Source organism: Lagopus muta, chromosome 4, assembly GCF_023343835.1.
Source record: "Lagopus muta isolate bLagMut1 chromosome 4, bLagMut1 primary, whole genome shotgun sequence".
Taxonomy (NCBI): Eukaryota; Metazoa; Chordata; class Aves; order Galliformes; family Phasianidae; genus Lagopus; species Lagopus muta.
In genome coordinates this window covers 5,997,983-6,012,898 of record NC_064436.1, presented here as the reverse complement: position 1 = coordinate 6,012,898, position 14,916 = coordinate 5,997,983, and the positions used below count along the sequence as shown (strand labels likewise).

The window sequence follows — 14,916 nt, the reverse complement described above, 5'->3', positions numbered from 1 at the left end:
TTTTGAGTTTGCCAGAGCAAGAGAAAGTTGAACACAGCGGTCACACCATGGATAAAAAGCCATGCAGCAAATCAGGATCATCTTTAGAAACAAACATGGCCATACACACACGCCATATTTTTGTTGCAGTTGGACATTTCTAGATATCACATAAAAAAGCAGCTTAAAAATATACGATATCAAGTAAAACACAAAATAGAAGCTGCACACAAACACTGCAGTATCTTTTAATCAGTCAAATGGTACTACGCTGAAAAGAGCAGAGTAGACTGTGTGATTAATTGCAGCAGTAATTACTGAAGTCAAGCTGTGGTTAAAAGGGCAGTCCTTATGCTGAAGGCTGAGGTACTACAGCCATCTTTCAAATAAGCAGGAGGCAAAGTAAGATAGCACGCTTAGGATTGTTACTGCGTTCTGCTGAAGGTTATTCACACAACACCGTCCAGCCATGGAAACTTCAGCATTGCGTCCTCCTTTTCAACCCAAAATACATAATTTCTATCTTCACATTGCTTGAAAATAGTCCTTCTGAGGATCAAAGCAATGCAGAGCAATGTAGTGAGCCTGCATAATCATTACATTAGAGAAGGCCTTAATTCAAAGCCAACTTCTGCATCAGTTTATATAGGCATTTGCCATGACTCTTATGCCACTCCTGCATTTTGGAGCAGCTTCTGCTGTACCGTTACACTACATAAACTCATATGCATCGAATCTTCATGTAGTCATCCAGACTAGAGCAAGAGTGGTGTTTCCTCTACACGACAAGAGATTAACTTCATCTTGCTTAGGCTGCATTGTAGTTGTTAAAAAGATCGTTTTAATCAGTGATTGAGGTATCCTCTGAGAATTGAGGAGACGTGCTAGTCTATAAGTCTGAGTCACCATCCACTGAATTTGCAGTCAGTAGCATGTTCCAGAATTGCAGTTCTTGGCAACTATAACAATTCCTCAGTGAACTGCAAATCACTGTCCCCACCTACTTCCTTTGTAGGTGAAGTCAACCTAAATTACATCTCAGGGGATTTGTGGAAAATAGGCTTTTAAAGATTCCTTCTAGCCATATGGCAAGCCTGAGGAAGCTCAGACAATCAAGTCTTCCCTTGTTCCTACCTTCCATAATTAAACTTGAAAGCCATCACTAGTGGCAACACAGCTTTGAAAAAAGAGGCAGAGAAAAAAAAGGCAGAAAGCAGACAGTAACATCTACCTCTGTATCGCTACAGGCATTTTCCCTTACTTTTCACTACAAAAAAAAGACTGTAGCAACATCTCAAGCAATCGTCTCAATATTGATATAAAAAGACTGTAACATGCTGTATGCAGTGTATGGAAAAGATGCAAAAAAAATTAAATTCAGCATTCCAGTTTGAATTATATTATACTGCTTGTTAGTTATAGCTCCAAGCTCTATCTAAATCCACAGTGTGTGTGCTGACAACAAAAAGGGCCATCAGAGCCAGCACCGCCACCAGAGGGAATGGGTTGCCCCACTCTGCTCTGCGTAGCCTCCCATTGAGCACCATAGGCAGCTTTGGTTGCCAACATGTAAGAATAGCATGAAACTACTAGAGAGAATCCAAAGGAGGACTACAGAGATAGTGAGGGGTCTGGAAGCAAGGTAGCTGTTTGTTCACCCAAAGCAGAGGAGGTTGAGGGGAGGCCTCATGGCCATCTACCTCTTCCCAGGGAAGCAGAGGGGCAGCACTGAGCAACTAGACCAGATGGGGCTGCATTGGGGAGGATAAAGATAGATATTAAGAAAAAGTTAGGCATTAGAGGGGGGTCAGAGACTGGAATAGGCTCCTCATAGCAGTGGGCACAGCCCCAAGCTGCTGGAGTTGAGAAAGAGTTTGGATTAGAGCATTGGATGCAGGGTTTGAAGCTTGCGTGGTCCTGCGTGGTGCCAAGGGTTGGATTTGATGGTTCTTTTGAGTCCGTTCCAAATCAGCATGTTCTATGTTTCTAACGCCTGCAGAAGAATTCCTTCTAGCAGCAGTGATTCCAAGCTTGAGTAAACTAATACAGTGATATGGTGAAGTATCTTCCTTTCCTCATTTGCTTCAGTGATGATCAGTTAAAAATCATTACGGTTTAGGAGAAATAAAATTGTTATTTAATTAAAAAGGCTTACAAAGTGAATAAATGTATAGTCTCGCAACTTCCTTAAAAAAAAAAAAAAATCAGTTTCTAAGACAGTAATCTTCAACAAGGTTCTATCACACAGTACTGAAATTAGATGCCTCAGCTTGGTGCATGAGAGAACTGAAAGAATTTGGGAATGTAAATCTTACTGACTGATTATGGGAATGAGAACTCTCTACAGGACAACTGCAAGAATTACTTCTCTGTGGATTGATTATTCAGAACTAGGGCAGATCCTTAAAAACACACCCTTTCAGCACTTCTTAGTAGTATTCCTAATTCTGCATAACGATTTCCCTGGAACATTTTTTTCCCCATTTAAAACAAACAGCAACACTGCAATGTGAACACACTAGCTTTTGTCTGGTTCGGGCCCATAACTGGTCACTGCAAGTTTTAAACATTTTTGTTCATGTTGCTTGTAAACAAACTACTTGCTATGTAGATGGGTCAGTTACCTGAATGTAAGTCTTGATGGTTTAAAAAGTAGGAAAATCTGAATAAGGGAATGTAACTGGAATGAAGAATGAATTTCGCCAATAAAAGTAGCTAAGAGGAAGAAGTTGATTTTAATTATTTAAAGTAAGGAAAGTAAAACATACATTGCATCTGTTAACTTAGTTACCTACTTAACTGTGTCTATTAATTTCTAAACTGATTGGATCAGCTTGTATTTACATTCAGAATAAGAAGAGGAACACGCTTGCAGGAAAAGTGGATAAGAACAGAAAAAAATTTGACCTTCATGTTCTGTGAAATAAGGATGGGATATTCGATCCCAAGAGAATTGTAACCCAGCATTATTGTCTATGATAGGCAGGTTAAAAATAAGTTCACTTCTCTAACACCTTAAAATTTACAAATATTGACTGAAATAACTTCAACTGTATGTATTGCATTACTTTTTTTCTTGCAAATGATGCTTAAATTGAAAATAAGCAACTCGTTACTCACTTAAAACTAAGCAAATTACATGTTAATTTCCTTCTAGATCCCTAGGCAAAAACAAATAAAAAACCCAATCAAGTTATTTAAGCCAACTCAGTTCAAATTCAAAGCTTTAAATACGGATTATAGTCATTATGAGATCTGTGTTTCCATTTGATCTTTGGGCTTAAGTATGGCGTTACTAAGAGTTACCTGTAGGCCAACTCATAACGGCATTTACAATTCAACATAAGGCATGTAGAATATATAATTACAGCAGGGAGTTACTGTAAACCATTCTACCTTTAAAAAAACAAACCACAAAGCAAAACATCCCAAAACCAGCTAATAAAAACAGAGCCTCTCTTCCTCACCGCGTATAAAATACTGCGTTTTCTTGTCTTAGGCACTGAAAGCATTTATCTGACTGATAACTTAAACACTTATTTTTGCAGTGTTCTCTAACTCAACAACGAACAATAACATGAGCCTATATGATAGAACAGGAGTTTTTGTTACTGATTTTGCTGATTTTTGAGAGAATGGCACTGCTCTGTGTAACAAAGCTCTCATAACATACTAAGCCACATTTGACCAAGAAGACTGACCTTCACATTCAGACTATCTGGAAAGCCATATACCACGGAGAAGAGATTCTGCCAGCATCTGACACTATAGCTGGCCCCTAATTTTCAGTGCACTTTCAGTAGAATGGATAAAGCGTAACATCACAGGGGAAAAAAAAATATACCCGAAGAACAAATTGCTAAGGATTTCAGATTGTGTCCAAATGTTAAGCCATCTTCTTTGAAGCTTGTTATCAATTTAGACTTGTCAAGACTACTTCATAGAAGCATGAAGCCCTCAGCTTAGGCTTATACAGTTACATATATTTAGCCTCAGCTACTCACAGGGCAAACACTCAAGCCGTCTTCTCATAGGCAGTGATCTACTGCTGGGCTAAATCTCTTGTAACATCAAAAGACTCCAGTTAGCCACATTACCTGTCAGTTGCAACATAAAACATTAACTTCATGTCAAATCTTTTTCCTTCGGCCATCTGAAAAGCACAGCCTTATGAAATAAGAGGAAATAAGTGAAAGAGGCTCATACGTTATGTAGGCTTTTTATAAAGCACTGAAATTCCACTTAAATACAGAAAGTAATCTTTTCAATGAAATTAATGCATATATGCTGTGCAATATATTATTAGTATGGTGGAACAATAAAACCAATTATTTGAAGAGTCCTGTTACACTAAATGAAACAACTTCATGATGGCTTTGTCACACAAAAAAGTTAATCCTCTACTTGCTTTCACTTGTAGGTAGCTGAGGGGAAGACAGGATTAGTATTAAGTGATTCCACCTGATAATTACATTAAATTCTCAGGCTCTTTTAACTTACTGCCCTTTCCCATAGGAAGTCTAATGCATTCAAGTTCACACTACTGTTCTTGAGTTTACACTCTACATTGCACAGTAACTGTAACATATTACATAAAGAACATAAGGTTATTGTTGCCTGTTCCATAGTAAGCAATATGCAGCGCTTTACTACATCAAATAGGTTCTAGAACTCATAAAATAAGCTCATTTTGCTTCTGTTTAACAGTATTTCTTCTATGCTTTGTCTATTATATTTGAAAAGCCAGCAGCATTTCCCATCTTCCCCAAGGTCCTGTCAGCCCTAATTGAATGAACTTCAATACTTCTCTTCAGTGATGTTTGCAGAAAAGCTCTGTTTGCTTGATGTCATCAGCAAGATCTCTAAACTTAGCTTTCACATTGACAAGAACGCATTTACCAAGCATGCTCCAGATACCATTCAAATTCTGCATTACGAAAGAATAAGTGTTACAACGCAAAGTGGTAATTGTATTTACTCCATTTGTAAAGAAATACACTGTATCTAACGAAATTACGCCCTGTTCAAATGGCATTATTGAATTGCTTTAATTAACCTTAAGAATCTTAAACAACTCAAGAAGTGGTATTGCCTTTAGGCAAATGAGCAAACATGTCAAAGTATGTTAAGCAGAACCATTTCAATGAGATTTGCAATAGTACTGCGTACCTGTTGAACTTGGATAGGTAAATAAACCAAAAGCATCAACTGCAAACGCTTCTCTTTATGAAAAGCCTCTCTACTCCATTTCTCTTCTCATTTCAGTACAAAAGGAAGTCGTCCACACCTGAAATGTGAGTACATTCCCACCTCTATTCTACTCAGCCTGCAAATTCAGTTGTACTTTTCACAGATCAGTGCTTTCAACCAGTCTGTGTAAATTACTCAGTAAATTACTAATTTATTTCCTCACTGTCAAGCTTCCTTGGCTGTTGAAGCTTTGCACAAAAGCAAGGTACGGACACAATACATAGGGTTTATAAAAATAAATGCTGAAATATGAAGTGAAAGCAGCTTTTGGGAATATTGCCTCTAGCACTGCTTTGGTGCCGCTCTAGTTGGAAGTCTTTATTTTATAATTAGTTCTACTCAGTTTTTTTTTAAATCTTAAAAAAAAAAAAAGCAACCTCAAAAAAACACCACAAACTACATGCATTTAACATGGACAAAGTTAGTGAAAGCTTTCCGAAGACATACAGTGCTTTCTTATTTTGTCATTCATCCAAATATCATTCAATTCCTATGTAAATAAAAGTCTAAAGCCATATATATGGCTATTTTTCTGCAGATAAGAGCACATTCCTCATATTAGAAGAGTAATTTTCAGTAGTTTACTTGAAGTTTCTCATAGTTTCTTCAAGTATAGTATCAATTGAAACTGTGCTCTCAAAGTTTTTTTTTCCTATTTTGAGAGTTTTTTTAAAATAAATATTAGTTAATAATAATATTATATGTAACAATATAATAAATAAATAAATAATAAAACCAACCCACCAGATAAATGGAGAAATGCCCAAAATATTGCCCTGCCAACACTCCCACCCATTCATCGTTTGGAGTCCCCTTTTGTAGCATCAGTGCACTTCTCAGCCTAAGCTATGCTTGAATAAGCAAACTGTTTGCTTTGTGAAGCTTCCCCAGATTATCTTGTTACCATTATCTGGACTTGGCATGGTTACTTCACCTAGGAAAGAGCCTGCTTCCTGAGATGCTCAGCAGAAATGCTGTCCTCTCTAGTTGTAGACAGTAGACCAAAAAACCTCAGTGACGCAGAATATTTGCTTATCCACATGTTCTGAAATATGTCTCAATCAAAACTAATGTTTCCAACTTGAACAATATAAACATGCATTTCAATTAATTCAGATACCTGAAATTTAAGCATTTCAAATACTTTGAAAAATTTGAGAAGTAGGACCTGAACCACCTGGATAGGTTGTTCTGAACACTAATCTGTGTAGATAAGATGTACAAATGATAAAGTAACAGTTTTGAAGTTCGACTATCAAAAACCTTAAAGAAATACACGAGAAACACACCCAAGGACTTCTCTGAATTAAGGGTACTTAGTGTTGTCAAATGTCTTGTTAAACATGCTATTAATGCACACTACTCAAGCTTTATTAAAAGGTTAAGAATCATTACTATCATTACTATCGCTCTTGGTTGTTTCCTTCCCACAGAAAGGATCCCAAAAATGTTATTGGTAGTGGCTATGTTATCCAAACTAGCTTTTCTGGGAAGAATCATAACAACTGAAGCCTGGTTTCTGCACAATATATAGCTCTGTGCAGATGTGCAGACTACGGCTCATGCGCTATCTGCAGCTCCACTTGAACAAGTTGTATATCTGCTATTGAGACTTGCAGAACTGTTCAGCTTGTTCAACATCTTTTTTGGAAAGGACATGAATATCCATGCCTGCCTTCTATCGATCCAGCAGCTTTCATTAAAGGAAGTGGCTGTCTTCTATGCATCCTTTTTTTCCCCACTGAACAATTTCATAGATATTCAAATCTTTCCAGTCCATCTCACTGCATTCCAAATACTTGGAATTTGCTCCGTCCCTCTGCAGTTAAGTGCAACGTCATGAGCACTGGGTCAATCTTCCCTTTTGCCCTAAGGTTTGTACAAACCTCGTTGAAGGAAGAGCTCCCCGCTGCCCCCTTGCGCTGCTCTGCTTCCAAAGCAACGCAGGCCGTGAGAAGCCTGGCTGTGCTGTGAGAGAGACCTCTTCAGCCAAATGTGAGTAATTGCAAGGTCGAGGTGCAGAATTTTATGGTCTGTAATGAATCCTTAAAGCAGCTTTATTCTGTTGCCACAAGAACCACAACGATATTAAGACTAAAGGAAAATGTATTTTTAGGGGCAAGTTAGAAAAGCAATTCTTCCTTTTTGATACTAAATAAACCATTTTTAAGTCTACGCACAAATTGGTGAGCTAATTATTAATAATTACTGAACTATTAAAAGTTGAAGACTATTCAACTCTCGAGAAGCTTTGTAACATAGTGAGAAATTAAAATGAATCGTATTTGTTTCAAGTCGGCAATGATGCAAGCTATGAACAGAAATGATCATTTTCAAAAAAGGAAACAAGCCCAGACACATCAATATCAATATGTGAAACATTACTTTAAAATCTTACTGATTTAAAAACCATGCACTGTTACCTGAGTATAAGTCAGCAGCGTGTGCTTGAAGCTCAGGAAGCTGCATCAAAAGCAGCATCAACTGCAAGAAAGGGAGAGGATCCTTCCCCCTTTATTTCACCTTCAGCTCTGGTGACCCCAGCAAAAGGACACGGACCTGGAGGAATGGGTATAGAGAAGGCTAAAAAGATGATCGGAGGGCTGAACTGCCTCTCCTGGGAAGACAGGCTGAGAGCTGGGCTTGCTCAGCCTGCAGAAGGTCTCTGGAGAGACCTCACTGTGGATTTCCAGTACTTAAATGGTGCCTACAGGAAAAATGGGGAGAGACTCTGTATCAGGGTCTGGTAGTGACAGGACAGGGGATAATGGCTTTAAACTTAGAAAAAGTAAATCTAGATTAGATATAAGTAAGGCATTCCTCATTGAGAAGGTGCTGAGGCACTGGAACACGTCGCCCAGAGAATGTGTGGAATGCCCCATGCCTGGAAGTGTTCAAGGCCACGCTGGATGAGGCTCTGGGAAGCCTGATTTGTGGGTGGCAACCCTGCCATGATGATCAAAGATGATCTGGATCGCCTTTGACCCTTCCAACCCAAACCATTCTCTGATTCTATCAACTTGGTGGCATTTCCCATGACTTATTCTTCTCAGACATTAATACTTCTCATTTAATGATTCTGCAAGAGGTAAGGTTCAGAAAAGGGTTTCCATTAAAAAACAACAAAGAATACCAATCCCTTTTTTCCTGCGTTTCTTGTCACTATCTTGATATTTAGTCTTCGAAACACATCTAAAAATATTGGAAAACACTTATGCAAGTAGGCATCACAGCTCACACAGAACTACCTACCTTAGTTTGCTCTGTAGTCATACCACAGAAGACCCACAGATAAAGACAAGAAGACACCAAAACATGGCAACAGAGCCTTTGCTTTTACAAAACTGCAGCTTCACTGTTGCTGTCAAACTCACATAAACTCCACTGTTTGTATTTCATACAAGAAATCAATGGCTCCTAATCATTTCTCAACAGAACTGCTCTCATCTCAATTGCAGGAAATAGAGCACAAGATTTGAGTAGCACCAGAACTTTTTTTTGCTGTGTTATTAAAATAAATGCCCGTTGACACGATGCTCTGTCTACTAGATTTCCTTTGCACTTTTGTCACTTGTAAAGATCCTCCATGCTTATTTATAGTCCATTCTAAGATCATTTTCACTTCGCAAAATACACTTGAGGACTCTCTAAGCCTGGTGTATCTACTGAAGCATAACAGAACTATGGTGGCAACATTCAACTGAACAGAAACAGTGTTTTTTTTTTTTAGTAATCAAGTATTGTCTCCACTTAAGCAGTCATACTAATGACTTGATAAGTAATACCTAAAACTCTTACAGTTTCATAGTGAGAAATGTTTTAAGTTTGCTGCTCAAGTTACGGAAGTGAAGATGTTTTCCAAATTGAAATACTAGAAAAAAAATCTAAGCTTTTTTTATGCAATTATATATCAAGGTGGAATATCACCTGCAGGTAAAGGCAATTCAGTTGTTTTTTCTTATAGTTGCTTTACCTGTGGTTAAGAGTTGGTAAATAAACTCTCTCTGTGCCTTCTATTAGCATTGAGAAGTGAGGATGTGTGGGACTTGCCTCCTCTATTGTATAGCCAGTTGTTAACAAAATGCTCACACTCAAGCATTTGCCTTCTTTCTCTTGCTATTGTAGGAAACAAGTGAAGTAGGAGACTCTTAACAGATACATTTACCTCCAGTGACTGCAGACAGAATCTAGGATGACTTGATCAGGTTAAATACCAAATGCATACACAGGTAAATTAGGTAGAACAATCTTTTACTATTAATTAACTGTAATTATTTTCCTCCTTAGAGGAGGTATCTCTGTCCATTGCTATTACTCTACCTTATAACTCAGTATTAGTAAGAATACATTATCTAATCCAGCAACAAGGAAAGATTCCATGAAAGCTAATGTTTCTTGTTGCCCTCAAGTGTACAGCAGTACCGCTGGCAGGCTGCAAAGTCTCTGTGAGGTGGAAAGAAGAATCTAAGAAAAAAAAAAAAAGAACACAAGAGGGAGGAGGATCCCCTGCCTTTCTTAATTGTGCTGCTTCTACAGTTACCCTTTCATGACTGCTTGATGGTGAATAAACATCTGGAACATGTCTGCAGCCCCAGCAGAACTAAAATACTAAACAACTATTAGAGAGATGACACACCTAGAATATTGCTTGATGGAGAATTACAATTGTATTTTTGGATGAGTTTCCTGATGTTTTCAAGGCTCATTTTTTTGAGCTTTGTTATCAAACAGAACCATGTGCACATAAACTTCACTACAAAGCATCAAAAGGAATTTTGAAATGGGGACCATTTAAGCATCTTCTGGAAATGCCTCAAAAAAAATGATAGTAGGCTAGATTTAGCAAATTTCAGGTTTTCTCATACTAAAGATTCCAAATTCCCTTGGTATGAAACTTAGAACCATTCTTATTAATTGAGACTAGAGATGTATTTTTTATGACTGACACACGCACTTCAGGGGAAACCAGTGAATTCTTTCCCTTACATTAAGGAAGCAAATCACAAAGGATACTGTTAGCCACTTGGTTTCCAACTTGCCCATGTGACTCTTGAATCAAGTAGAACCTTAATTCCCAAGCAATTAAACATTCTAAAGATCTAAAGAGGTCTGGATCTATTATTACAGCTTATGAACTGAAGGATACGCTCCTCATATGTTATTTACTACTTCCAAGCAAGTCCACTGACACTTCATCTCAGGTATCTTCTGCATTAAGAAGATGATAGCCAGAGACTTTGCTAAAGGTATATATTTACCTGACATCAGGGACTGGGTTGCCAGCAACTCTGCACTCCAGTAATACTTTATTTCCTTCAGCAACTTCCTGACTCCGGAGCTTTTGAGTGAACTGAGGGGGTGAAGGCCGATTGTCTCCTGCATTGATGAAAGGGTGGCAAAGAACCATTTCACTCTGTGTGATGCTCTCCTTTTCAGAACAGGGCTCTCCGTTGAGGTCAACCCCAGATAGTTTTGGCCCAGGCTCGGTCTCTTGATGTGGCTTGTTAAAGTCTGTGTTCCTTGAGGCACTTAATGTGGATTGCTTCTTTTTCGGTGACAGGTATCCACTGTCTGGAGAAGAGTCCCCATCAGGACTTCGGCCCCTTGTCTTTGCCGCCTCTCTAAATATAGATGACAGTTCCTCAATGAATGTGGCAGCTTTGTCACACAGCTTGTTCCTGAAAGGAACGTCTCCTTGGGATGCTGATTCAGACTTCGTGGAGGGCACACCTGAAGCATGCTTTTCTGAATGTTTCAGGCTCCTAATGTAGCTGGGACTAGCAGCTAGCGCAGGTGAGGTGCTTTCTTGCTTCCTGGAGACTGTGACAAAACTACTTGCCATTTTCGGTGAGGTGAATTGCTCTTTCTGATTCACTGGAGGAATGTGACTTGCTGAAGATGAAGTCAGGCTGCTTGCTTGAGACCTCTGTGAAGCACCTTGCTCGTGCACTTCGGTATCCTGTAAAGAAGCATGCTCTAAAGCACAAGAAACAGAAGTACTGAAATGAGTGAACTCCGGTGCTATATTCTGATCCTCCTTCATGGAACTGGCAATTGATTCCCAAGCTATGTCAAGACTTTTACATATCTCCTCCTGGGTAAGGAAGGCAGAAAGTTCATTTGAAAATTCTCCATTCTGTACTCCAGATAGGGAATCATAGAAAATGTCTTGGCACGGCGAAGCTTCTGTCATGTTTTTAGGATATCCCTGATTGATGTCCCTCTCCGCACAGTAGGTCTCCTTCCGCATTAAAGAAAGAGGCAATGACTGGCCACGGCTTCCATCTTGCATGCTGGAAGACACAAACAGTTGTTTAACAAAACTAGAAATGACACAATGGAAATGGTCAATAAAAAACTCTGCTATATTCTGGACCCTGTAAGCTAGACACAAAACTGGGTAAAGAGCAGAAACGTAGTTGTGCATGTAATACTTGCTATAAACCTTGATTTAGATTTCAAAATTCCAAAAAAATCAGAACTAAAAGTTTTCTAGGCAGAAATGAAAGCCCCTATGAGCATTTTTTCCTCCTTTGTCTTCTTCAGGACTCCAAAGGCATCCTTCCTCTGTACATTAGCACAAGCTCAGTTCTGCTAGATCAGTCTGAGCAATTTATTCTGTCACCACAATGCTATTATACTTACTCAGTGTTTAATTACAATAACTTGCATTTTATTATTTTTTCTCACAGACCACTGCTATCGATCAAATTGTGAGAGAAAACTATTCTAGTAGAAACGTGCGTAATCAACGAATATACAGACATTATTATTAAAAAACATAGAGGAAAGGAAAGTTAGGCTAAACAGGTTATCACACCGAAGAACAGATGGAAAGCTTGCCCTTGTCTTGGGCTCACTCAGAAAACCCCAAGAAGAACAATCTCCAAAAGAGATCCTTCCTCACTGGTAGTCAGTTCTTAAATGGGGTCTAGGAGAGATGGAGACATGCTCCACCCCTTCCAGTAGCACTGGAGAGTTGTATTCACCTATGCTCCCAGGGCTGACTCATTACTCGCCTCAGGTGGTCAATCAGAGGTTCAGGTCATGATTGAGCAGTTCCCATACAAAACCATTATATAAATGTACACATGTACAAGTGCTCAGGATATCTGGATCAGAATTTCCAAGTCACCAATTTTTGTTAATACTGACAAGGTGTTTAATACTACGGTACTTCTTGTATTATCGTTTTTAAAAGTGGTAGATTTTATTGAAATATAGTATCCTTTCTCTAAACACGTGCTAAGAGCACAACAATGAGGAAATAGGTTTCACAACCCACGTATCATCCTGCCACACATGAGCATATGAGGTCCATTCTGCACTACTTCCATATTTTATGGATCTATCTTCAGTTTTTCCACATAATTTCAGGATGAAGATGAGTTGCCTGCTTCTTTAAAGCCAACAAAGACGACTGTTCTCCCAAGGCAAAGGTCAGCATGAAATCCCTCTTACTGAAATTCACGTGTCCTATTGGTCAGTACAATGTGGATGATCTGATCTTAAAAGTAACTGTTTCTTCCGCAAGCTATTTAATTAAATCGAGCATCAATATTTTTAATTATCCTTGACAGTCCTCTTCTGATGATGGTTTGCGTGAGATTCATTCTACACAAGATATTCATAAAAACATTTTTTCCTTCTAATGCTCCAAAGCATTGTTTCACCAAAATACAGGTGGCTTGGCAGCCATGAGATGCACTCAGATCTATTTTACATCAGCTTGTGCAAGCTCCAATAACCTTTAGTCACTTCCCTGGGGCTTATCCGGCATGTATTCATTAACTGACTGATAGATTATTGGAATTCTTGGCCTGGCATATGCATCTCTTACTATCTCTACTTGTCTTGCCAACAGATTACAACTTAATGCATAAAAGAAATACAAGCAAAGCAAAGTGGTTTTTTTAGGATTTGAAATGTGTTTTTGTAGAATATGTTGACAGGTGCCTTCTTCGATGGCATCTTCTTTGATGGGATTACATCTTTCTTCCTTTTTATCTGTGTTCACAGGACAAGAAATTCAGCAACCATGCCAATGCATTGTTAACATAATCTAAAAAGGGATGTACAGTACACTTGATTACCATACAGCAGCTTGAAAGAATGAATCTGAGAAGCCAAGAGCACAGTTGGTCTAGAGTCTCAGCTGTTCAGGCATAAGCTTAACAGATGCCTGCAAACAAAGGGTTAAATCTGGAGACCTTAGATTTTAATATGTCATATTGACATGAACAAATATACTAGTTTTCTACTTGGATAATTTGTTATTGTAAATTTCTGTGCTTAAACGTTATCTTTATTTTAATCTAGGTCACACTGCTTCCTGGCAAGCTTCCAGCTCCAAGTGATATCTTATGTATTCAGATAAACTTCTTAGACTTCCAGACCCAATTTGCTCCATCGGTTCCATGGGTCAATGGAAAAATCTCACCCGTTACTAGCTACTCTGACACAATGATTGAATGATTATCTAATATTTCCTAACACTCCTTTTTGTGCTGTATTTTGATTCGTTAGAAAAACCTGCTGGCTGCATGTGTCATAGTTTCCATCACTCAGTGTTCAAATTCAAGTAAATCAATTGATAGGTGAGTAGTTAGATTAACTCAATAAATTTAAACGTGCTCATTATTGGCCATTTCCGGTGCTGATTAGTGTTTTCGGTGAGGAAATTCTGGTCCAAAAACAGATTTAAATGTATTCCTTCCGATAAAGGAATGAATGCTACATGTATAAAGATTTTTTGTCATTCACATAATACATAAGCCTGCTATTCTTTTAGAGTGACTTGTAATTGCAGCAAACTGGAGGCGATATCGTGAACCCTATCAAGTTGCATATAAGATGATGATTAGAAATACCTAATGCTATTTCTATCTCCGCCAAGTTACACTACAGAATATTTATAACAGTTTTCATCATCATCACTCATTAGGTAATGTGTGAAGCAATATACTATATCATTTAAAGACATAAACAAACATAAAATACAGTGTTGCATGCAGATGAGATTGTTTAGCTATAGCTCCAGCATTAAGTATGAACTGTTGATGTACTCCTATCTGCTCTGTATTTTAAAATTGCTCACAGTAAACATGCATTCTAATATCATGCCATTTAAACATTCCTACACAAAGCAATGTAGATGCTGTAAGAAGCAATGTGGTCAACAGCTGAACACAGAGCATACTAGTTTATAACCATCTCAGAAAACATTTGAAGGATTCATCAAATTAAGCTATTAAAGAAATAAATAACAAAACATGGGAAAACAGAAAAGCAAACGTCTCATTCAAAACAAAGACAAGCATCCTGAATTTAGGGATACCGTGTGATGAAAATTAAATACCTAAAATAAATGCAACCCAAAGCCAATCTGTTCAACAGAGTAATATTAAAAAAGAAATGTATCTAATAAGATTATTTTTTAAAAAAAAGTACATATTTATCTTCTGGATTTTGAAACCCCGCACATTTACCTTACTAAATTAGATTTGGCATAAAACATAAAAACAGACCTTATAACCAAGGAGGAGTTTCAAGTATAATTAATAGCAGGTAACGTTGTTTCTCTCCTTCTTTAATTAAGCAGGCTCCAGCTATTCTCTGAAGATTGCTTGGTCCCCAGTAAGCATTGAGAAGACTGTGACTTGTGCGTTCCATCTGTCCTATCTGACT

The 14,916-nt window shown here is 38.1% G+C and overlaps 1 protein-coding gene across 3 annotated transcripts in view; it reads right to left on the bottom strand.

Annotated features, from left to right (window-relative positions):
* PALLD (palladin, cytoskeletal associated protein) overlaps positions 1-14,916 on the bottom strand; it is a 175,585-nt gene extending 160,669 nt beyond the window's left edge. The window contains exons 1-2 of one of the 3 annotated variants that reach the window (XM_048941895.1): positions 14,757-14,916; positions 10,488-11,522 (exon numbers count right to left, since the gene is read on the bottom strand). In XM_048941895.1, the coding sequence (XP_048797852.1) occupies positions 10,488-11,521 (1,034 nt within the window). In that variant the 5' untranslated portion in view covers position 11,522; positions 14,757-14,916. The remainder of the gene's footprint in view (positions 1-10,487; positions 11,523-14,756) is intronic. The other 2 variants (XM_048941893.1, XM_048941894.1) reach the window with 2 other exon arrangements.